Below are 25,919 nucleotides of genomic sequence, written 5' to 3'. Positions count from 1 at the left end.
TTTTACACACTAAAAAGTGATGACATTTTTTATTAATTGCAACTAAGAAAAATATATATGGTAATGTTGTAAAATTATTTATTATGAACAGTTTCCAAACAATGGCAGATTATTATACGTATGGATTTGGTAGATTATTTCAAGAAAACCTTAAAAATATTAATGTAAAATTACTGTAGATTTCTCTCTCTCTGTCTGTCTCTCTCTCTCTCTCTCTCTCTCTCTCTCTCTATATATATATATATATATATATATATATATATATATATATATATATATATATATATATATATATATATATATATCAGGGAAGAAGCTCAGAAAATAACCACTTTTAACATAAACAATACTGGACCATTGAACAATGTGATTTGTTGTGATTGCATATTCAACATACTATGACCAGACCAGATTTGAATTCTTTGTTGTAGATCATATTGAGTATTCTCTTCTGTATGAGAATGTGTCAAAGCAATTATCTTTGTTTATTTTGGCACCCAGTAAATTTACACGATTAATGTCTTGACTTTGTCTTGAGTCACACGTTATATCGAATAATGGATTAAATCTTAGTGGGTTCACAATTCTCTGCTACACTTAAGGACATATTTAAATGTCTTGAGTGGGAGTGTTGCGGGAAGCCTTCAATGCGTATTTGCATGAGCGAGCAGAGAACTTTTTGGACAGGAGCAGCACAGCGTTTGGCATGCAACCCTGAAACAATTTTTATTCTGCAGCAATGTGGGAGGATCCTATTTGAATGCATCTTGTGTAATGTTGGATCTGACAGGCAACATGCTGATGTGCGTAAATATGCAGTCAATTAGCTTTGTCACCAACTGACTTGCAGGTGCTTGATGAAGATAGATCAGAGCCAACACTGTTTTCAACAAATAAGTTCTGGGGTTTTATTTTTAGCTTGTTAACTTTCTCAAAACTTCAATAGCCTTCAGCCCAAAGATGATCTGCACACATTGTCAGCACTGAAATATGCCGTGAAGACATCCATCAGTTTCAAAAGGAAATCTCTTACAATCAGATCTGTGCCTGTTGGCAGTTATATGTTGGAGAGCAGCAGCAAGCCGGTATATTATGAAGACCTGCCAGTTCCGTGGGTGCTGAAAGTGGAACTGGAATTTACCCCAAAATTCCACAATCCAGCCTAAAAACAACCAGCTAGAAGAAGCAAATGCATTTCTGCACTTGATATACGCATTATTCCCTGGAGTGCTATGCCATAGCTAATCTATGTATGATGCAATGTCAAACATCTCTTACTTGCCAGAAGTGGGCGAGCATGTGAAAATAGAATTTCACGCCTCAAAGGAAATAACCTCATGGTCAAAAGTGACATGACATATAAAGAAAGCGATGAGGGGTTTGCCTGCATGTATGTGGCATAAATGGCACATAGAGATTAGTAGTAGCTATATGATGTGAGTATGTGTTAATTGGATGCCACTGTGATTCAATGTATATTTGCCAAACATGCGAGATGTCATTTTCCAAGCCTGTTCCCTCCAATCACCACTGAATCGAGAAGTCTATCACTGATAGGTTCTTCTCCTATGAGCACACAGCGCAGAATGTGTCTAGGAAGCAACCAGTAGTTTAGACTGACTGCTGTGAAGTAGTTGCGCATCCCTGACGGATTCCAGTGCCTTGGAAACCGCTTAAAGTCACGTCTTTCTTTTCACAGAACTAAATGGCTGGGACTTACAACCGATACAACGTATGTAGATGAGTGATTCAATAAGCGTTTGGGAAAGGCAAACGATTGCCCGGCTTTAAATGTAAGTACGCAGTGAGTCAAATTTGATATGATGTATAGGCTACGTTTATGCATTTGAATGAAATATTTTGATGTTTGATAACGTACAAAGTCAAGACTGTACGATGGATTTATTATTGGCTATAGTTGAGGGGAAAAATCCGAAAACTAGCAATCATGTTTGTTGTTTAAAGCGCTTGATTTTTGATTGATTAATAGTGTGAATTTAGAAGACGGTAAACAGTTTTAAAACCGCTTTTTATCTATTATAGAGTGTCATTATTGTAAAAATGTAAAATGCGTTTTATAATTAGTGTGAATTGCTACCACATGTCGAATGTGTATAGCTAGCCTACTGTGTTTGTATAAAAACAAGCACAATATATAGTGGAAAAATTCTCATTAATTATAAAACTAATTTTATATTTTTACAGAAACAACGTAGTCCCACTGTGACGGATCGTCAGATTTAACCCTTTCAGTCTGGAACAAAGTTTTAGGGACACACGGAAAATGACACTCTAAATGCAGGCATAATAATCAATAAAAATCAGCTCATGATAATGTTTTATTTTTTTATATAAAAAAAGATCAGATTCTAAATTAACATCTGATCACGTTTTTTAAATAGGCCTATAAACGTAGCCTGTTTACTAACCTATATAGGCTACTATTTCAGTCTTTTCATGTTTAATGCAGTGTTACTTGCCATTTCTTTGTTGTGATATTTACTAGCATTTTCTGAGTGAACAAATAATGTGTTAGATCATTGCAACTTATTGGTTAAAATTAAAAAAGTTCAATGTCAGAGCATGCAAATCACTTTTGACAGGCATAGTTTGAAGAAAATCTAAGTTTTGGTGAATATTGCCTTAAATGTGTTAGAAATTGGAAAGTTGGAAAATTGGAAAGATGGAAAGTGAAATAACAATCTCTTGTATTTTGCTTGCATTTAGACCTACAGTGTTGTTGTTCAATACAATGAATAATAAAGTTTAAAAAAAAATCATGCCAGGTTAAAGATGGCATAGAGTTAAAGTGAAAATGAAAAATCTGTTATTAATTACTGACTGTCAGTCTAAAGGCGTTAGACATTCGTTCATCTTCAGAACACAAATGAAGATCTTTTTAATGAAATCTGAGAGCTTTCTGTCCCTCCATTGACAAGCCTATATTTACAAGCCCCAGAAAGGTAAAGGCATAATTAAAGTAATCCATGTGACATCAGTGGTTTAACCTCTTTTTTTTCTTTTTTTTTTTTACAAAATATTTATCTCCAACGAGCATTCACGAGAGCACAATGACATGTGTGTTGATGTGAGAGCATGTGTTAATATTTTGTCAATACAATGGTAAATTATATATAATTTTTTTTTTTTTTTTGTACAAACAAAGCACTTGCATCATTTGAGGTTAAACCACTGCCGTCACATGGATTACTTTTATGATGTCTTCCTTTCTGGGGCTTTAAAGTGGTAGTTGCATATGTTGTCAATTGTGGGTTATGGAATAAGATGAGGGTGAGGAATTAATGGCAGAATTTTAATGTTTGGGTGAACTATCCCTTTAAGTTAAGGCCCTTGAATTGAGATTTTGATGTCCTCAAGTGACACGATGGCTTATTGGTGTCTGTTTCTATACTGTACATTACTATAGTACATTACTATAGACTGTGGCCTGAAAAACTATGAGAAACTGTGGAGATTTCCATCTTGTGATTAGCTGAAGGCTTAAGGCTAAGCTCTCCATTGGTTTTCAAATCAGCATTTCTCATGTGCTCTGTTAGCTGGTAAATGATCAGTTGTGTTAAAAGCGGTTTATCTTGGGTGCCATGAGATGCCCAGATAATCTCTATCAAAGGCAGGCCGATCATATTTACCCTGTGCACAAACTCTCTCTCTCTTCCACATTCATATTTTATTATTTACAATACTCAAAGAGGAAAGATGAGATGTTTTCCCTGCTTCATCATACACACAAATAAACAGCAAAAAATATATATTTTTTGATTTATTTTTTTAAATGATATGGCTAAGAAATTCTTTTAAAAAAATAAAATGCTTCACATTATGCTCCTGTTTTGCTTTCATGATTAATTCAGAAAAGGTTCTCGTGGATATATTTTCCAGTTTGTCAAAGAACAGTAATTGGACCCTGCCGTTGCAAGATACAGAACTCAGTCATTCACTGACCTAGATTTTCACTGAGATATCTGGCGTTTGAAGTCAATATAGCAAGAAGGTGTGCAATAAAGAAAAATAGCTGAGGCATCAGACAGCCATCAAGTCTTGTGATAATACCAGTGTTTAAAAGTTTGGGGTCAGTAAGATTTTTTTATTTTTAAAATGATACTTTTATTCAGCAAGGATGCACATTAAATTGATCAAAAATGACAGAAAATACTTTTTTTTTTTTAATGTTGCGATTTTTATTTTATATGCTTTTCAGCTTTTATTTTTATAAAATTCAGCTTTGCCATCACAGGAATATATGACATTTTCAAATATATTAAAATAGAAAACTGTTGTTTGAATATTTGTTTTACTGTATTTTTGATCAAATAAATGCAGCCTTGGTGAGCATAAGAGACTTTCAAAAACCCCAAATGTTTGAATGGTAGTGTATATTAAGGGCAGGCAAGAGGGCAGTGCAGTTTATCTGTAGCACTGGAGATCCAATACCCATAACCACCAAAGCATTCCTAGCTTCAGGATTTTTGGGTTTCCTCCTGGTAAGGTTGTTAAACAAGTCCAGTGTAACCTTCCCGCGGGGTCATCCCTATCAAGGTCCAGACCTCATTGAAGATGTCATCTGTCACTCTAAATGAGTGACATCTCAGTATCCTTCAAGCAGCCACTGAGTCACAAACCACGAGGGTTGGAACGAGATAGAACAGCTTTCGCACTGGGAAGGAGAGGGAATTCTGATTGTAGGATATATATGTTATGTGTGTAGGAAGACTGCATGTTTCATGGATGCAGCCAGGTAAAAATAACACTGGAGACGTCAAGATTTTCTCCTAGTAAGGATGTGTCTACCTCTGATGGCTTGTGCTTACAAAAATGAAAGGGCTCGTTCACATAATTCATCATTTATTCACCATCATGTTTTTCCAAACCTGTATGACGTTCTTTCTTCTGTGGAACATAAAAGAAGATATTTTTAGTGTGTTTCAATTGTGTGGACCCCAAAACCTATTTTGTACTTTTTTACAGCGGCACTTATTCTGCTGCCCACCTCCATCACAAACCATCATGAAGAGCTGATGAGTAGAAAAGAGACAGGAGTGTTAAATTAATAAATAATGAAATTAAATGTTCTGATCTTAGAGATGAGTTGATGTATGTGGAGCAATCTGGATTTAATAGCACTGACAGGCAGAATGGAAGAGTATTACATCTCAAGAGTTTTTTTGTTCTTTTGTGTTGGTCTGTGTGGAAAAACATTTCTTTTTCATGTTAATATGACAGTTTTGTGTTTGTTTAGCCATGTCAACATGACATGATACCCGCTTTAAATACTTTAGCACTACCCACGCAATCCAAATGTAAGCATTCTTACATCTTCCTGCACATTATGTGTATGAACACATGCTGCAGGGCAGACGTCTGTTGTCTCAAACCCATCGTCACAGCTGCACACAGATTGCAATAGTACTGGAAGACTGAGCAAAGAATCACAGACTATTTTTTGCCATCAATGCTCAAAATAGACATTGAGAAGATAAAAAGTACCTGTGAAATATAGGGCCAGATAAAAGCTGTTTTATTACAAATACAAAGCTGAAAGGCTCAGAGCCAACTGGAAAGTATACAAGAACGAGGGAATTGAGAATCATTAGAACCTAAATACTACTTATTCTGTTGTATCTTGTCGTCTTTGCGTAGTTGGTGGTAACACAGCTAAAGTGGTTTTACATAATTCCGTGGGAATATGCAGTATCTGTCGAGTTTTATGTCACCATCAGTAAATCTGTTCTCAGAATGAACTGGATTCCAACGTTAAAGCATTTTTTGAGGGATTATTTCACTGTTTTCTGGGATTATATGCTTCAGAGTGCATCTTTTCAATGGTTAAATTCAAAGTTTAATGATTTCACAGGATAAAGTTTCACAAATCATTCATAACTATTTGAAAATGATTAAAATGTGCTATTTTCTCAACCTTTTTCATATTTTTTCCATATATATATATCTCAATTGGTTAGCTGGTCAAATGTTTTCTCAAAGTATTCTGTGATGGTGAACTATTATAGATAGAAACGCCTTTTTTTTAAGGGTATCGCCTTATAGCTTTCAGTCAAAACTTATGTAAGGGGTATATTTTGTCACCAAAGAGTCTCTAAATACATTTAATGAGGATTGAGAAAACCTGTCCTAATTTGTCCTGGCTCATCAAGCTAAAATTTGGAGTGCTAACTGTAAAATTTGTCAGTAATGCTTAATCTCTATGTACAAATCTGTTGAGTCTACATAATCTCTCCATTTTTTGTCTCTCGTTTCTCAGTCAGACGCGTAACACTCAAGCAGCCATGCATTTGTGTAGCTTTGTGGGTTCTTTGCTCCTCCTCCTTTTCATCAGCAGGTAAGAAACTCCTGGTGGTTTATTATAAACTAGCTTTTGCTATTCTTGCACTCATTATTGTGATGTGGCTAGCTGAATATGACTGCAACATATGCTGTTTATTGCTTTTGTGTTGTTCCCCTTAATTCTTTTTTTTTCTAAAAAAAAAACTAGTGTGTAGGATGTGCATTCACTTCAGTAACTTTGTACAGTTGATAAACACTGTATTTCTCGACGCTCGCAGGAAAGCCGAGGCGGAAAACCCATTTTCGTCAACAAGTTCTCCCGGGTGATAAGCTTTCGGAGTGACGTCTTTGCCGAAATGACAAGCCGGTATAATTTAGGTTTTAGTCTTTTGGCAGCAAATAAAAGACTATATGTCTTAAGTATCCATTCACACCGGATTATGTGGGCTCGGTGAAAGGTGTAGCTAAAGGAAGGATGGAATTATAGCTAATCCATGTAGACTTTTGGGTGAGCCTGAATGAGACCGTCGGAGTCAATGTATGGGTTACAGATGGAAATACCAGCCCTCGTATCGTGTCTCCTCTCTGTTTTGCCTGTTTGAGCTTATCTTTCCATGCAGCAGTACAGTAGCCGCAATGCTAACGCGATTACTGGTGACAGTGTAGAAACAAGACATTGATTTACTGGAACTGCCGTCGCTCAGCCATGTTCAATGAAAGTTCAGGAAGATTCCATTAAATGAGATATGCATCTCATCGTCGATGCTGGTATTCTGGTATGACCTTTGAAATTTCCTGGGAAGATGAATAGGACCTGGTCGGGACAATTCTGCATAAGATCAAAGGGGGATGTTGAGGAAGTGTGCCAACATCAATTCACCTCACCATCTGCTTTTACCCACCCCCTTCCTGTCCTCCTTTCCTTTCCTTTCCTCTCCAATCTCCAGTCTCTTTTCCTGGCAAGATGGGAGAATTTAGTGGGTGTACATATAGTTTGGCCTGCAGTTCAGCTTCCATCACATAACAGACTAAACAAGAGCAATACCTCCTCTTTGGGTTAGTGCTTAGCACATGAAGATAAGGATGTACTATTGAAGGATTAGTCTTGCAAAGGCCCTGATGAAGTTTTTGTTCTAAATCTAATACTGCTGGTGCACAGATCCAATCGCCATCTTGGAATTATAAGGTTTTATCTGCATTCTGAGCAATTTTGAGATATTGAGCTTCAAAGATTTTGTGTTCCATATAACAAAAATTCTCTTTTATACATGAAAATGACAGAGACCCTAAATGTATTCTAAATGTACAATATCAAAATCCTCTCAAATTTGTAAATGGGTATTTTTGGAACAGGCCAAATGCAGATAGAACGTTCTAATGTTAAAAAAAACCACTTTCCGCTTGGAATTAGGACCAGATTTACTAAACAGGGCAAATTAGTGTGAGAGCGCAATTCCAAAAAAGCACAAATGGGAGTGGAAAGTTCAGCGCGTGATCTACTGACGACGTGCAAATTAAAGAACACAGTTGTTGCGTGACAGGTGTCCTACCCGTCAGATTGTCCTACTAGGACTTACTGTGCATGCGCACATCATTATTTAATATTTATTTTTCAAATATTTACATTATATAAGGGTAGGGTAGGTTTATGGTAGGAGTAGGTATGGATGTTAATAAAGCCTCAAACCACATGAATATTATGCTGGTAGCACAATCTGATAGGTAGCATTTTTTTTTGTTGCTGTCGAATTGTGCTACCTACTGTTTTAATGGGAGGTAGCTAAATCTGATCATTTCTATAATAGCCTAACCAACGCAATCTACCAGTTAGCGTCTGGTTTAAGACATGAATAATGGCGCAAACACCAGTAAATTGACATGAGCAAACCTTAGTAAATCACCTTGCGGATTCATTTAAAGAGGTGATGAATTGAGAAATCAACTGTCCCTTGAGACTTTGATATATAAAAGTTAATTGTGATATAAGAATATCCTGTAAGTTTTGGAGCTGAAAGCATCCTTGTTAGTGAAAGAAAAGCTTTCATTGACACCAGGTCCAGCAAACGATCGATTTCAGAATATGTCAACCATTGACGCCATAGAATGCAGAAACGCCGCCTCAACAGATAAATATGTACGCCTGCTTCTGTAGCCTCGCCCACCGACTCGTGGAGCTAAACGGATCGCACTAACGAGCAATATGCCGGTTCCAGCTCACGTGTGTAAGACATTGCGCGTTTGTTCGCTTCATTTCACCGCAGAATCGTTTGTAAACAATACAGGTTGAGACTGGATTTGCAGACATTGAGATTAAAACACAATGCTGTGCCTTCTATATTGGATCCGCCAGGAACGGTGCAACACACTTATGTGAGTAAAACATGTTTTTTATATGTGATAGTATTGCATTGTTACAGATCGTATTGATTATGTGTACGTGTCTAACTTAACATACCTTAGCACGCTGTCACAGGCTGGAGAATCCTTTATTTGAGGTGTTATTGGTTCATTCGTGATCAGACTCGGACTTGTAACGTTATGGGCCAGGGCTCGCAAAGCCCAACGTCCCGGGCCTATGTGTTTTTCCAACCTGATCTCATAGAATTCCGTGAAATGAACACGGGCACCTTAACTCAAAGTCTGTGGCAGTTTCATGGAATCGCCGAAAATTCCGTGATGGGTCCATGGAAGGGATGCCTATGTAAGTCAATGACAGTATATAGGGCATGGTTATCGTCATGAAACTATGATTTTGCCATTATGACATGGAGTGTGATTCTCGATTTAATCAGCCAGCATAATTTTATGTACAATTATTATAATTTTTTTTATTTACAGTATTCAGACACGTTTTGAACAAGTAAACCAATCCCTTCCCTAAACCTACCCATTTGTGTATTATAAAAAACAGGATATAACGGGCAGATACGACTGCAGGCACAATTTATTAAAAAAGTACAAATATTAAGTGTTCCGAGGCCAAACGATTGATTTGTGTGAAGAAAATCCCCAAAAGCGATCAGCAGCGTCGAGTGCATCCGCCAAAGATCATGAACACATTTAAAATTTTACCGCCGGAAGAAAAGTTATGTCAGCTTTGACAGCATTGGCTGTCGTATATGTCTCGTGACCAACTGCGTCATTACGTCGGCTTTGATTGTAAAATGCCATTGGCTCTCGTGTGTCTCGTGATCATGCTAAAGAATCGTGTGTATTATTTGAATGAGATATGAATGAGTGTGTTCACGGAGCGGCGGGATCATCATTTTAGCGATTAAAACATTAAGATCAACTCTGTTCTTTACATGAAGACATCGTGAGACTTCAGAAGACTTGGAATGCAACATGAGTTAATACTTTTATACTGTTTTTGGTCAGTTTTTGCAATAAATACCTGTGACTGTACTTGTATTTGCCTGTTATGTGTTTTATATTGTTGAGAGTGGGTAGGTTTAGGGTAGGAGTGGAGTTAGTTGCTCCAAAATATAAAAGTAGCCTATAAATATTCATAAAATCATATCTACTTTTTACGGTCATAGACTTACATAGGAATCACTTCCGTGGACGCATCACGAAATTTTCAGCGATTCCGTGAAACTGCCACAGATTTTGAGTTAAGGGGCCCGTGTTCATTTCACGGAATTCTGTGAGACCAGGTTGTGTTTTTCAGACGGGCTACCAAAACGTAAGCCCGGCCTGATGACGGGCTATCTTAAATAGTGAAATAACATTCCTTTTTTGCGTGCGTATGTGTGTACGTGTCGTGGTTATTCACCGATCGGGCCGGCCAAGTAATAAAAAAAATAACATTCCAATCAATCGCGGGTGGATGAGAGATGAATCATTGTGTTTGTTTGATAAAGGCATTTTGCGAGCCCTGTGAGCGTTTCTTCACGTGCTTTCAAAACAATTCCCCCATGTGCTGAGGGGAGCTGAAGCTTATTAAATATGCTAATCTTATCCAATCCTAGCCGTGGGCATTTACTTCCAAGTCTTCAGTGCGGCACGCCCATCAAAACCGAGTGTGTCTTGAGAGAGCCTCAAAATCAGGGTAGAAAATAGCCGATTACTTATTCATTATGATGTTTTTGAATGTAAAAACCACGCGAACGTCATAAGTTGACTTCAGACAACAGTATAAAAAAATTAAAAAAGCCAGTTCATGACCCCTTTAAATACTCTCCTTCAATAAATGTTGCATCTGAAACGGAAACTCCAACAAAATGCATATGAAATAAGGTCAGCCGCAAATATAACTCTGTCCATGCCTTTTCAGCGCAAATTTTTCACTGCGTGTCTATGGTAAATCCTGACAGTAGTTTTTAACACCAAAAGAGGGTTTTGTGCTGGTGCAAGGTTAGTAAATCTGGCAAAACATTAATTGAAGCAATAATTTTCAAGAAACACGAACAGTTTACTTATAATTTACATAAAATTAGTGTTGTAACAATTTTTTTGTTGTTGCTTTAAATTTAATGCTTTCTATGACATTTATTTCATATTTAGTACAAATTGTTTTCTGGTTCAAATTGTTTTCTGGTAGCATAAAAGCCAGTGCTAAATATCTAGGTTCTAAAATATTTGTTCCTGTGCAGATGTTAATTTTAGGTAGGAATATGGTAGGTAATGAAACACATTATTGTAGGAACTGTTAGTTAAGTTTTAAATAGTTTTAGTTTAGTAGTTTTAAAAGCTAGAATTTTATATAGACAGACAGACAGAGATAGATATTTTGACAGTGGGAGTTTGAACAGTCTTGCTCATTGGTCCTCTTGTGTGCATTTGAGCTCGCCCTTATAGTACCAAGTTAGAGTTTGACTTTGTAGATAGAACCTTTTTGTTTTCTAAATAAAAAGTACCAAAATGTACGCAACTTTAAAAAAAAAACCCTATCACATAATGTAAATAAGTTGTCACAGAATAAGAATATGTGAATAACTCAATTTTGACAAAAATGTCAGATAGAACCTTAAAATCCCATGGTGACGCAATAGTGTTTAAAGGGGTCACATCATAAAAAAAAGTTCCTTGATCTTTTGAGATAAAAAAGCTTAAGAGGTTCTATGAAATCATACTGTAACTTTCAGAACTAAAAACCTACTTCCCAACCAAAAAAAAAACAACAACATTTATTTAAACTCGTTCTGTATTTCTGCAACTTGGAATTAATGCATCAAAACATTAACCTCCATGGTTACATGTTGATGAAACCTATTGGGTGATATCATGCAAATGCTAAATACTAATATCACACAGAAAGAGAGATTTTTTTATTTGATTTGATTAAATCCGATATGCGATTTATAATTAAAAAACATTTTGGATAATTTTGGATCAAGTAGAATTGCATGTTTTTTTTATCTGATTTGTTGTGGCATAAAGTGCATAAAACAGGATTATTCTAAATTGTATTTTCTATTTACAAAATTGTTCAAATGTTTCACATACAGTTTACAAATGGTCAACCAAATTCAATCAATATGGCTCTCTCTTTCTCACCCATGTGTATTGTGGAAATAAACCCATAAAATGCAATCTGCCACTGCACAATTTTGTATGTGACAATGAAAAAACACCCAAAGTCGCTTATAGTAATCAGACATGGCAACAGTGTTAGAGGGTTTAGGATTTGGTGGAGAAAAGTGCTGTTTCTCATTTCACATTTCATTGGAATCAATGGGTCAAAAAATTACTAACATTATAAGTGGACCTCAGAGAAAAGTGTTTATAATATGACCCCTTTAAAGGTCTTTTTAACGAAAACTCCTAAGGATTAAAGTTTTATTTTGTAGGTCCGTTGCCAGAGATCTATTGAAACATACTGTAGGACTGTTTTGTAGATGAGAGACATAGCTGAGCGTTCTATTTTAAAAGCCATATTTAATGCATGAACCCCTCAGTACAGTAAGCAATCATTTCTTTGACACATACTTCTGGATAAACCAGACTAGATCCAAACCGCAGGAGGGGATCACACTGGTGGTATCAAGAGCGCACACAGATTTATGAAAAAAATTAGGTCATCATCACTCTGAACACACTAGTTTAAATAAACAAATTGCCTGGCACGTTGCTGGTTTGCTTATTTATTTATTTGTTGGTTGGTTTATTGCTGATCTCAATATGTTTTCTATCAGTTTAAAAAAATACAAACTTATTTCCGGCTCAAACTTTCTGAAGTTGTTTAATATTTCAATGCTCGACAAGGTCTCCCAGAGAAAGAGTTGCGATGTTGGGGCTTATATCTCATATGACCACTGATGTGTGTAGACGGGGAGATGGAGTTGATACAAGCTTGAGAAACTGTCTCTGTGGACCAAAGCCGAAACAGTTGGGGAGACAGTCCTGCTAGAGCACTCTTCCTCCATACACAACACGTCAATCAGCCTAAACACCAGAGATGTGGGCAGGATTTAGTCTCAAGGTTGGTTCTGAACTATAAGGAAGGGCGTGAAAAACAGGTTTTGGACAGGTAGAAGAAAGGTCCTGTGTCGTTTTATTATTATCAAAATGTAATTTGAACATTTAGTTCTAAAACACCGGATTAAAATTTTTATGTAAATTCTTTTATGTAATGATATAATCTTGTTTGGCATATTGACATCCCGGGATTACATGGAAATTATTAGTTTTTTTTTAAATGTTATAATTGTGTTTATTGTAATTTCATGTCACCATTACTGCAGTTTTCTGCAAAACTTTATATTTAATTGGCATGTTGTTTTATCCCTCTGCAGTCAATAATTGTATCCCTTAAAACTCATCTTTGATCACCAAAATTACGCATTTAAGCATTTTTTTCCTGTGAATTTTTTTTATTCATTCCTTAAAATGGCTTGAATATCACTCTACACCTATGCCACATTTAGTATACGCAGATCCATATGCAAATGAGGATATGTCTCACTCACCGTCTCCACTCACTCATACAGGCTCGTCTATACAATATTATGATAAAAATGGTAAAGCGTTTTATGTATTGCTCTCTACTACGTCGGACACACAACGCTAATTAATATGATTAGTCTTTAGCTTGACTATGTCATCAAAAATAATGTAGCCTAGCCGATTTTCCATATCAACAGAAAAATATACCGGAATAACCTTGCTTCTCTTGAGACTTCCCAGCTTCAGAGCGATCATAGTTAATGACATGCTAAAGCCCTCACACACGTTGATGTGATTGGTTACAAGGAAGTTTGTGACGTAAGAAACACTGGTGATTTCAAACCATGTTTTTCAGACTGTCTTTTTTTCACTGCAGTTTTAAGGAACGTTTACTTTACGCCTCCACTGTCTTTTTGCTTTTTATAGAAATAAAAACAATTTCATTCCAGTGGATAACGCTTCAATTCCATCAGCTCATCCAACATGAGCTGTTCTAGCTGAGCTGGACCATAGTGCGCAGCATGTGACCAGAAAACTGACAGGACCGTGGCAGAGGATTCGTTACGCAACAGAAGCGTCAGACAAATGTCTTATCTTTTAAATTGCCTGTTCAGCACCACCGCTTCCTATTCACAGAGTACGCACAATGTTGAAAGTGAAAGTAAACCCGAGCGCGCATTCAAACGAATTAACCGCAATTTCAATAAGTTACCGCTGTTTGAAAGCAACTCCCTGAGGCATGCAAATATCTCCCAATATGAAAACTATCTTAGGCTGGGCTGTGTATTTAACCAGATCTTAGCTCAGTATCATGCTTGAAGAAAAATTTGGTCTCTATTTGCACTTTGAATATTGAGATAGTACTTTGATTATGGTTGCACTTATTGTTTGCACTTAATATCTATGATCAGTTTGTGGAAAGGACTTCAGTTAGGAGGGCAAAAGTTGTAGAAGCTCATTAATCATGAGCAGTTAATTCTAAGGTCTGAGCAGACAATCATAGGCTACAGGAAAGAAGCCAGTCAGTTGAGTTTGTGGCAAAACCTTTTACAGTGCTTGAGTATTGTTGTCTTTTACTGCATATGATAATTCAGAAAGTAGAACTGAAATTACATTCATTACAAGTTGATTAGTTAAAACATTTCAAATGCACCTGTAGACTATTTTTCTAGTCATGTTTTTCATCATTGAGGGTTTCTTTAAAATACTTTGTAAAAATCTTGTCTCGTCTCATTCTCGTGAACCCAATCTCGTGTCTCGTCTCGTGAGCTAAGTGTCTCGTCACACCCCTAGAAAGACGTTTGTTTGAAATCTTTCCAAATTTATTAAAAATAAAAAACGAAAAAATATTAGTATTCACAGCCTTTGCCATGACACTCAAAATTGAGCTCAAGTGCATCCTGTTTCCACTGATCATCCTTGAGATGTTTCTACAACTTGATTGGAGTCAACCTGTGAAAAATTAATTTGATTGGACATGATTTTGAAAGGCACACACCTGTCTATGTATAAGGTCCCACAGTTAACAGTGCATGTCAGAGCACAAACCAAACCATCAAGTCCAAGGAATTGTCTTTAAACCTCAGAGACAGGATTGTATCAAGGCACAGATCCGGGGAAGGGTACAGAAAAGATTCTGCAGCATTGAAGGTCCCAATGAGCACAGTGACCTCCATTATACGTAAATGGAAGAAGTTTGGAACCACCAGGACTCTTCCTAGAGCTGGCCGCCCAGCCAAACTGAGCAATCGGGGGAGAAGGGCCTTAGTCAGGGAGGTGACCAAGAACCCGATGGTCACTCTGACAGAGCTCTAGTGTTTCTCTGTGGAGAGAGGAGAACCTTCCAGAGGAACAACCATCTCTGCAGCACTCCACCAATCAGGCCTGTATGGTAGAGTGGCCTGACATAGCCACTCCTCAGAAAAAGGCACATGACACCCCGCCTGGAGTTTGCCAAAAGGCACCTGAAGGACTCTCAGACAATGAGAAACTAAATTCTCTGGTCTGATGAAACAAAGATTGAACTCTTTGGCCTGAATGGCAAGCATCATGTCTGCAGGAAACCAGGCACCGTTCATCACCTGGCCAATACCATACCTACAGTGAAGCATGGAGGGGGCAGCATCATGCTGTGGGGACGTTTTTCAGCGGCAGGAACTGGGCGACTAGTCAGGATCAAGGGAAAGATGAATGCAGCAATGTATAGAGACATGCTTGATGAAAACCTGCCTCAGAGCGCTCTGGACCTCAGACTATGGCGAAGGTTCATCTTCCAACAGGACAACGACCCTAAGCACACACCCAAGATAACAAAGGATTGGCTACGGCACAACTCTGTGAATGTCCTTGAGTGGCCCAGCCAGAGCCCAGACTTGAACCCGATTTAAAATCTCTTTAGAGATCTGAAAATGGCTGTGCACTGACACTCCACATCCAACCTGATGAAGCTTGAGAGGTCTTGCCAAGAAGAATGGGAGAAACTGCCCAAAATAGGTGTGCCAAGCGTGTAGCATCATACTCAAAAAGACTTGAGACGGTAATTGGTGCCAAAGGTGCTTCAACAAAGTCTTGAGCAAAGGCTGTGAACACTGTGTTTTTGTTTTGTTTTTTGCTTCTTCTTTTTTTAATAAATTTGCAAAGATTTCAAACAAACTCCTTTCACGTTGTCATTATGGGGCATTGTTTGTAGAATAGAGGAAAATAATGAATTTAATCAATTTTGGAATAAGGCTGTAACATAACAAAATGTGGAAAAAGTGAAGTGCTGTAAATACTTTCCGGATGCACTGTATTTCAACTAGTTTTATTTGTAACATTTATAATACTTAATTTTCGCCCTGTGAGTCAAATTCAAATGCTCTCAGTCATTGGTATAACCTATGTTGCGGATGAGTCGTCAACCTGAATCCTTATGATGTGACATGTCTGAAAGAAATGGCTCTTGGTTGATCTCGAGTCTGTGAGCTGTTATCACGGATCACTGCAAGAGAGTATATGTCCGAATGATCCACTCCAACTGACTCAAGACACCTTGAGAACACATTCAGTCAGACTGACTGGTTTCATGAACTGGTTGTTTATTAAAAAGATTAAATTCGACAATTTGAAAGGACATTGCTGTTAATTGTCCTTTCTCACTGAAATTCGTAGCATTAAAGGGTTAGTTCACCCAAAAATGAAAATTCTGTCATTAATTACTTCCCCTCATGTCGTTCGACACCCGTAAGACCTCCGTTGATCTTTGGAACAGAAATGAAGATATTTTAGTTGAAATCTGATGGCTCTGAAAGGCCTCCATTGGCACAATGGCACGGTTCACTCTCAAGACTCTTAAAAGGTACTAAAGACGTCGTTACAAAGTCCATCTCACTACAGTGGTTCTAAAATAACTTTATAAATCAGCGAGAATAGTTTTTGTGCGCAAAAAAACCCTAAATAACGACTTACATAGTGATGACGATTTCAAAACAAGGCATCATGAAGCTTCGAAGCGTTATGAATCAATGAGCCGAATCATGATTCGGATCGCGTGTCAAACCGCCAAACTGCTGAAATTTGGCGATTCAAACTGCTGATTCGACTCGCTGATTCATAACGCTTCGAAGCTTCATGATGCTTTGTTTTGAAATCGTCATCACTATGTAAGTCGTTATTTAGAGTTTTTTTGCGCACAAAAACTATTCTCGCCGATTTATAAAGTTATTTTAGAACCACTGTAGTGAGATGGACTTTGTAACAACGTCTTTAGTACCTTTTAAGGGTCTTGAGAGTGAACCGTGCCATTGTGCCAATGGAGGCCTTTCAGAACCATCAGATTTCAACTAAAATATCTTCATTTCTGTTCCGAAGATGAACGGAGGTCTTACGGGTGTGGAACGACATGAGGGTAAGTAATTAATGACAGAATTTTCATTTTGGGTGAACTAACCCTTTAAGTAAAATCTTTTGCTAATGCGGTTTCATATTCATATCTCATTTGACCATTCATAACGTGTCATTTCATATTTTAATTGTAAGTCGCTTTGGATAAAGGCATCTTCTAAATGAATAAATGTAAATATAGGCTTTATTTTGATGAATGTTGGCATTATTTTAATAATGAGAAAAGTGAAGATGTAAATGACTTTTCCTTACTGCACATTTTTATCTATTAGCCCTGACCGCAGCATGACATAAAGAGTCAAAGCATGTAACAAAAGAATGTGTCAATGTGGTGTTAGATGCCTGTGAGGGTTATGATGGATGCTTATCAACTGCCACTATTAGCAGAGAAAAACTCAGCATTCACAGACCAATAAACCAGCATCCCTTCACACATGACTGGACTTCAGCCTGAAGGGGGCAGCAAGTCTGGCAAATGTTCACGCTTTTTGGTTAGTCAATTCCACTTTAGAAAACATTGGTTTCATTTTAAATACACAGTTTTTGTATGTGTGTGATAAGATAAAACAACACAAATGGCATTGCTTTGATGATATCGAAAAAATAAGTTTATTCAAGTGTGCTATTAGTATACTTCTTTTAAACTTAAAAATAAGAAAGTATACTTTCAGTTTACTTTTGATATACTTATACTTAAATATACTTAAAATGGCACTTTAGTAGGCCTATTTGACTTATACTGACAATATATTTGGACTATACATGTACCCAATCTTTAGATCGATATAATTAAGTATTCTAAGTATACTTGGCTTGTATAGCTGTGTTTAATCTTTTGATTGAGTAGCCTATTAAATACGTTTTCACATAGTTTTACATATTGAAAATATTGATTTATAAAGAAAACAGATATATTCCTAACTGAGTGGGGCTGTGTGGCAAGCACAGGTACTGGAAACCTTGTCAAAGTTGAGGGTCGCATGGATTCTATCCAGTATCAGCAGATTCTTAAGAACAATGTTCAAGAATCAGTCAAGAGGTTGAAGTTACGCCGGGGTTGGTTGTTTCAGCAGGACAATGATCCAAAGCATTGCTCCAAATCTACCAAGGAATTCATGCACAGACACAGATACAGTGTTGTAGAATGGCCATCCCAGTCCCCAGACTTGAATATCATTGAAAATCTATGGAATGATTTGAAGCGAGTGTCCACAGTTGGAAACCAACAAAAACCTGACTGAACTGGAGACATTTTGCAAGGAAGAATGGTTCAAAACTCAAACTGCATTGTTTCTGTTGGTTCAATAAATGTTATTTCAGAACTGAAATGTTACTGTTTTCATAAGGTATAAATTATATACAAATAAAGTTGTTGCTTCGAAAGCCCTGCAGATTATAAACTGAAATTATGATAATTATCAGGGGAGCCCAAACCTTTGCATAAAACTGTATAAATAGTAAACTATATGTATGGCATTATGTTCACTTAAAGAAAACTTAAGTATACTTGCATTATAAAGCTACTAAACTAGTAGTGTACTGAGAGTACACTTCAAAGTGTAGTCATAAACAAAACAAAAATTCTACAAATATTAAGATATAACGATTATATATATAATATATTTAATATATTAAGTATACAATTGTAGTACAGATGCAGTACAAATGAGAAATGTAGTTGTGAACTAGTTGTGCAGTTTACTACTGTTTACTTATAATACACAACATATACTTTTATATACTAAAAAGTGGGCCAATTTAGTTAGCAGTATTTAAACAGTACACTTGCCAGTAGTGTATATTAATATACAGTTACTACATAAAGTATATATAAAATATAGTTGAACTTTACGTATGAACTTGAAGTATCCTTCTTTTTCATAAGGGATGGCGATTTCTTATTTGACCTTCATTACTTGTTTTTCAGGCATGACAGAATAAATTGTTCTTTAGTTATAGGATTATTGAGCCCCTAAAGGTAAAGATGCTATCCTGAATTTTTTTTTTTTAACTAGGATGGTCGATTAAAGCTGAAGTGTGTAATTTCTGTGCCACTGGTGTCACAAACATAAATACACAAATAATGACTGTTTGCCATTGGTCAGACTGTCTGATAACCCCGCCCCCAAAGTCATATCATTGGTTAAGAAAATGTTGCTGTGTCGTAATGCTCAAACAAAGAGAGTTTTGCTAACACCACAGAGACTGTTTTTCTGTGCAAATGCCTTATTTTTACTTTGAAAATTGAAAACTTCAACTTGTTTGAAGCATGTAGAGACAAACTTCATGGAACATACTTAAAAACAAATGTTCTGAAACACTAGTTGTACTTACCAGTGAAAATCACTCTAAAAAAAAAAGGTTCTATATTGCACCAAAAATGGTTCTTGGCTCGTAATCATAGGGGAACCTTTTTTAGTGCTATATAGCACCAATTTTGGTGCTTCAGTGGTTCTTCAGCGGTTCTTCAGAGGTTCTTCAGCGGTTCTTCAGAGGTTCTTCACCGGTTCTTTGACTAAGGTGCTATATAGCACCTCTGAAGAACCACTGAAGCACCAAAATTGGTGCTATATAGCACTAAAAAAGGTTCCCCTATGATTACGAGCCTTTTTTTTTAGAGTGTAGCAATACATCATGTAGAAAGCAAGAGCCTTTTTCTGCTAAGTGTGCAGTGATGCAGAATGTGATCAAAGAGGTGAAGAATGTTTTGAACAGTCTTCCATGTGTTTATAGGGACTAATATAAAGGCATGGTTCACTTCAATTTTTTATTTTATTTTAGTAACAGTTTAATGAGAGTAATAATAGAGACATCATGTCAGTGACCTGAAGCTCTCCGTCTGTCTTCCAAACTCTCTCTCACCATCTGTCTCACTTCCTCTCGTTTGATCTTTCCCAGCCGTTCTCTGTCTTTCTCCTTCATATACTGTAAGTGTTTGCACTTTAGCATGCATAATTCTGTAAATCAAATGGGTGATATTCAAAAATGGACAAAAATGCCTCATACTTGACAACATGGTGACTGCGAAAGTTTCAGATGAGTGCTGCTATTTGAGTTATACCTCATTTTTTATTAATTAGAATTGGGGTCCAAAAGTCTGAATTTCCCTGAAAATCCTTTTTTGTTTTTTGTTTTGCAACAAATTATACTACTGTTCAATAATTGGGGGTCAGTAAGATTATTTTATGTTTTTTGAACAAAGACTCTTGTGACCACTACTGCTGCATTTGATCAAAAATACAGTAAAACTGTGAAATTGTTCAATTTAATTATGTTTTCCATTTTAATATACTTTAAAATGTAATTTTCAGTAACTTTAAAATGTAATTTGTCATTACTCTAGTCTTCAGTGTCACACGATCCTTCATAAATCATTGTAATACGCTGATTTGGTGCTAAAGAAACCTATTATTATTATCAATGTTGAAAACAGTTGTGCTGTTTAATATTTTTGTGGAAACTGTGATAATTTTTTTTCAGGATTCTTTGATGAATGGAAAGTTTACAAGAACAGCATTTATTTTAAATATAAATATTTTGTAACATAAACATATTACCTGTCACTTTTGATCAATTTAATCTATTTTTGTTGAATAGAGAAAAAAAAAAATACTGACCCCAAAAACGGTAATTGACTTGTGTATTGTGTGCAAAATTAACATGAATTTCAGAAAGTCTTAGTATTTGATCTGTCCATATTATGACAGCTGCACTCATATCCTATGATTTTCCCATGTATTTCCTAGGAAATACATTTCCTATGTATTTTTACATCATAATGTTTTGTTGTTCTGATTGTTTTAACATCCCTAAAACCTCTGTTTATTTCCAGGTTAAAACTAGATCTTGAATACCAGATTTTCAATGTGGTCTTAGACGTTTAGACCTCACTGTATGTATTTATTGAATAAAAAGAAGAATATTGTATAGGGCAATGTCTGAAAGAGCAGAAGAGACGGAAGAGATCTGCTGCATTGAGAAGCAGTGAAAATCCATGTGTACCTCTGTCCTCCTGCTGTGCTTGGCCCACACTTGTTTCTCTCCATTCTAGAATATTTATGAGTATATTGTGTAGTGTCAACCAGGCAAGTTTTTTTTCTTCAGACATCTCTTGAAGTATTTCCTACATGTGCTGCTGTGCTCTTTGGGGTTGTTACCCTGAAGCTGAATAATATCTGAAGCTCACAGGTCCTTTACACTGTAGAAGCAGAGACTTCACTCTGCGGGAAAGAACACAGTCGCTTCTACCATCACTGAGGACGTTCAAATCGCACGCGCCGCAGTCGGCAGCAGTGCTTTAATGAGAGAACAGATGAAACCTAAAAATACCCAGTATTTTCAAATCTAGGTCATAAGTTATTGCCAATTAAGTCCACATGAACAAAACATGCCTTGGCTCGGTGGAAGTAACATTGGTTTTCTGTTTTTCTGCACTGATTTGTGGCGTAGTGCAGTACTCTATAATGTGTGTGTGTTTTGTGTTCTGCTGCTTTTACAGGATCATGGATGGCACTGTCGCCAGCACGGAGGAGATTTTACCGCCCACCATTCAGAAACTGATGAAGGGATACAACAAATACCTTAGGCCATTCTTTGGCAGTACGGCGAACAAAGCTTTTACATTTACACAAACTATTATCTTGCATAAGTGGATTTTTTATCTTCTCTTAAAGCCCTATCATCATCAACAACTGCAATTAAAACAAATTTAAATTAAGCGGAAACGCTTCAGGCTTGAGTTGATGCGGTCCACTCTTGTAACGCATGTAAATTAAGAACCCTTTTCTGCTGTCTTCCTCTGTTAGTAGTGTTGTCACTTTAGTAAATTTAGTGCGTGTTGTTCTTTTTTTCTTCAGATGGCCCTGTTACTGTAGGCATGAGTCTGGATATCGCCAGCATAGACACCATATCAGAAATCAACATGGTATGATACTCTTACAAACCACAAACATCCAAATATATCTCTAAATTACTAAGACAAATACAAAGTTATGTCATGAAACTGTAGATGTCGTAAGTTGATAGTGCTTGCAATCACATTATTCTATATAGGGCACAGCTGATTGGTTCCATGCTGTATTAATAGCCAGTACATTTGCTGCTCAGCTTTTTAAATACTTTCAAAAACCAGCAGTTTGCAGCATACTTTCAGAAACCCTCCACCTTCCCCAGCTCCACCTGTATAGATCTGCATTGGGCAATTCATGTATGCTCTTGTCTTACTTGCTCACAGCAGCATGTTGCATATGTATTGGCTGTTGCAAGTCCCATACTTCAACAGCAACAGCAATAACAGTAGCAGCAGCAGCACAGCAGATATTCTGACCAAAAGACAAAACATATTAACATTGTCATATCCATTAAGGGTGATTTATACTTCTGCATCGGACGCTGTAGGCTTCGTGTCGGTTTTCATTTGCGCCTTTGTCCTAGTCGACATGCAACTACACATGCAAACCTCTAGTAGGCAGAGTCCACTGGCATGTTGATGGTGTAACCCACAATATCAAAAATATGAAGAAGAGGCAGCTTGTTGTGTACGTTAAGTGATAGCGGCAAATCGACAGCGACTTTTGTTGCAGCTTGAGTTGTTAAATATCAAAGAACAGATCATTTATAATCCGGAAATGCGCATGAGGAAATGCAATGCTATCACAGATTTATTTATTTTTTTACCTGACGGAGGGGTTCTAGCAGACCAAACACAGCGGCGTAGGTTCAGCGCAGAAGTATAAATCAGCCTTTACCATGTCAAAAACTCTGAGGGTTCGTTCACACCGGACGCGAATGATGCATATCAATCGTGCTATTCGCTTGAAGTTGGATGCTTTAACATTTTGAGTTTACTCGCTTCATTTGCGCGTGAAATTAGCTTCATTCGTGCGTGACATTCCCTTCACAACAAACGCGTCATGGGAGGGGCTTCTGCCAGGCGGTTCGTCTCGTTGAGAAATGGCTGACATGGGCTGTGCTTACACGTCTTTTTTGTTAAAATTCTACTGTTAATGTGTGACAAAACGTAGTTTTAAGACTTTTTCAGGCGATAATGTATTTGTTTAAAGCTCAAATCTGTGGCTTATTTATTAAAAAAAGTGCCTATTTGAACATTTTATCTGCCGTTTTCGGAGTTGTGAGATCCAGGCGATCAGCGGCGCTCCCTGCTCGTTAACCCCGGCGAGAGCAGCCTATCCTCGGCTAGTCCTTCTGACATTTGCGGCTGGCTCTGATGTCTCTGTGGTGTCTCGAGCTATTATTCCTCTTCTGTATATGTAAAGGGCGATCTTTGGTCTCATGGATCTATTTTTTGTTCCCTGGCAAATCATTTAGGCTGAGGGCAAAGTGAAGTTTCATTACTTTTTTATTTTTAGGCTATTTAACTTTACGTTACCGTTGTAGCCTGCTAGCACTGACTTTGAATGTTTGACTGAATTGTTTGCTTTATTTCATGTATAGCTTATTATACCTTATACCTTGTTAACGCGGCGTGAATATTCACCAAAGTTCAGATTTTTCAACTCGCGTCGTGTCATTCGCGCGAATCGCGTCATTCGCGCCGCCGACTGTCTATTCGTGTCTTTGCATTGACTTTACATGTAAATCACTCGCGCAAAACGCTTCATTCGCGTCCCGTGTGAACGCACCATGAGAGTCATGACAGAACTCAGATTATAATATTATATTGTAAAATAATATTATAAACATTTATCTGTAAATTCTTCAAAAGCATAACTAAAATAAAAGCATATGGGGTCAATAACAAATAAATACATTTGAGATGATTAAAAGGAGAAAAATAGTTCATAATGCAAGTGCCAAGTTATTTTTAGTAATGTTGCTTAAATATTTAAAAAATGCATATGACATTTTGGAAAAGAGAACAATACAAAACAATAAAAGTCAGTATGAAATGAGAATATATTTTCTCATCTATTGATTTCCGGTAAAACAAGTAAAAATAATAACATATTTCCCTTATGCTTTAAATACACTTGAGAGAACATATAATTGAGAGAGCATATAATAAACAGCTAAATGAATTTTGAATGATCATAGAAGAAGTGTGTTAGAGGCATTGTCTCTATGAACTGCATTTTAATGTGGCATTTAAATTTCAATAGATCTAGAAAAAAAATGAGTCACATCATGGCCCATATTTCAGAGAGCCTCTTTGATCTTTGGACAGAGTTGTATAAGAGCTGAGTGTGTGATGTAAATCTAAGCTTGTCGTGCACACAGCTGAATTAAGACTCTCTGTTCAACCTCTCCAGGATTACACTGCCACCATCTTTCTTCGTCAGCGCTGGACGGATGAACGCTTGTGTTTCGATGGCAATAAGAGCTTGAGTCTGGATGGGAGACTTGTAGAACTCCTTTGGGTCCCTGATACGTTCATTGTGGATTCCAAGAAATCCTTCCTGCATGACATCACTGTCGAAAACAGACTGATCCGGATTTTCCCCAACGGAACTGTGCTGTATGCCCTGAGGTAGTGAGGTGTCATTCACAGGATCTGTTCTTTAGTCAGGTGCTACTGGGGTCTTATGATAGTTGGGGAATGGGCTTACTGTTAAAGGACTGGCTGGAAGGTTGATAGAGGGAATGGGGCATGAGAAGACAACTAGAAAGAGGTAGGGATAAATATAGGCCAGTGGAAGAGTTCACAATAGTGGAAAACTGGGTAAGAATAGAGGCGGTGGCAGGGGACGTGTACAGATGGGCAGCTGGCATCAAAAATTAAACTTGAAAGTAGCATTCACAGACAGTGAGCTGATTTCCAGTGTTATATAAGCAACAACATTCTCTCATTTATGTCACTCTCTTTTTTTTTTTACCTCTGTTTCTCCAGAATTACCACCACAGTGGCCTGCAGTATGGATCTAACCAAATATCCCATGGACAGGCAGACGTGCATGCTTCAACTTGAAAGCTGTAGGCCTCAAATAATTCCTATTTCTCTTGAAACCGTAGCCAGATTTTAGATAATATACAACTCATTGGGTTTCGTTCACTAGTAATTGTGTAAGTGTTCACAATATACAGTGTTTATACGCTCACCTAAAGGATTATTAGGAACACCACACTAATACTGTGTTTGACCCCCTTTCGCCTTCATAACTCTATTTGGCATTGATTCAACAAGGTGCTGAAAGCATTCTTTAGAAATGTTGGCCCATATTGATAGGATAGCATCTTGCAGTTGATGGAGATTTGTGGGATGCACATCCAGGGTACAAAGCTCCCGTTTCACCACATCCCAAAGATGCTCTATTGGGTTGAGATCTGGTGACTGTGGGGGCCATTTTAGTACAGTGAACTCATTGTCATGTTCAAGAAACCAATTTGAAATGATTCAAGCTTTGTGACATGGTGCATTATCCTGCTGGAAGTAGCCATCAGAGGATGGGTACATGGTGGTCATAATTCAAGATTCAAGATTCAAGATTCAAGAGTTTTATTTGTCACATACACAGTTATATACACAATATACAACTGGCAGTGAAATGTAAACAGGTCCGCTCCATGGACAGTGCAAATAACAGTTACAAGAAATTAAATAGAAATAGAATAAAATTAGAATAAAAAGTATTAACATAAGTAGAATTATAAATAAATCAAGTAAAAGATAAAAATAGGAAATAAGATAAAAAAAAAATAAAAAAAAATATGTGGATATGATAAGTGAGATAAACTGTAGACTTAAAAATAAGTGGTTAACATAAAATATATAATATGTATATATAAAGAAGTATAATGTGCAAGGTTTATTACAGGTTGTTACGCAGTAACAATAGGGACGGATTCCATAAAGGGATGGACATGGTCAGAAACAATGCTCAGGTAGGCCGTGG

General features: G+C 37.0%; 1 protein-coding gene across 2 annotated transcripts in view; it reads left to right on the top strand.

The window, feature by feature from the left end:
* Window positions 1–1,331: 1,331 nt before the first annotated feature.
* The window catches only part of gabrz (gamma-aminobutyric acid type A receptor subunit zeta), a 41,966-nt gene continuing 17,378 nt past the window's right edge, over window positions 1,332–25,919 (top strand). The window contains exons 1-7 of one of the 2 annotated variants that reach the window (XM_079845603.1): window positions 1,332–1,436; window positions 1,700–1,793; window positions 6,278–6,355; window positions 21,569–21,669; window positions 21,927–21,994; window positions 24,339–24,556; window positions 24,917–24,999. In XM_079845603.1, the coding sequence (XP_079701729.1) occupies window positions 6,303–6,355; window positions 21,569–21,669; window positions 21,927–21,994; window positions 24,339–24,556; window positions 24,917–24,999 (523 nt within the window). In that variant the 5' untranslated portion in view covers window positions 1,332–1,436; window positions 1,700–1,793; window positions 6,278–6,302. Of the gene's footprint in view, window positions 1,437–1,574; window positions 1,794–6,277; window positions 6,356–21,568; window positions 21,670–21,926; window positions 21,995–24,338; window positions 24,557–24,916; window positions 25,000–25,919 lie in introns of those variants that run through there. The other variant, XM_079845602.1, reaches the window with a different exon arrangement.

The sequence above is a fragment of the Gobio gobio genome (assembly GCF_949357685.1).
Source record: "Gobio gobio genome assembly, chromosome: 20".
Classification (NCBI taxonomy): domain Eukaryota; kingdom Metazoa; phylum Chordata; class Actinopteri; order Cypriniformes; family Gobionidae; genus Gobio; species Gobio gobio.
Note: the sequence above shows the minus strand (reverse complement) of the source record. Positions and strands in the feature narration are given on the sequence as shown.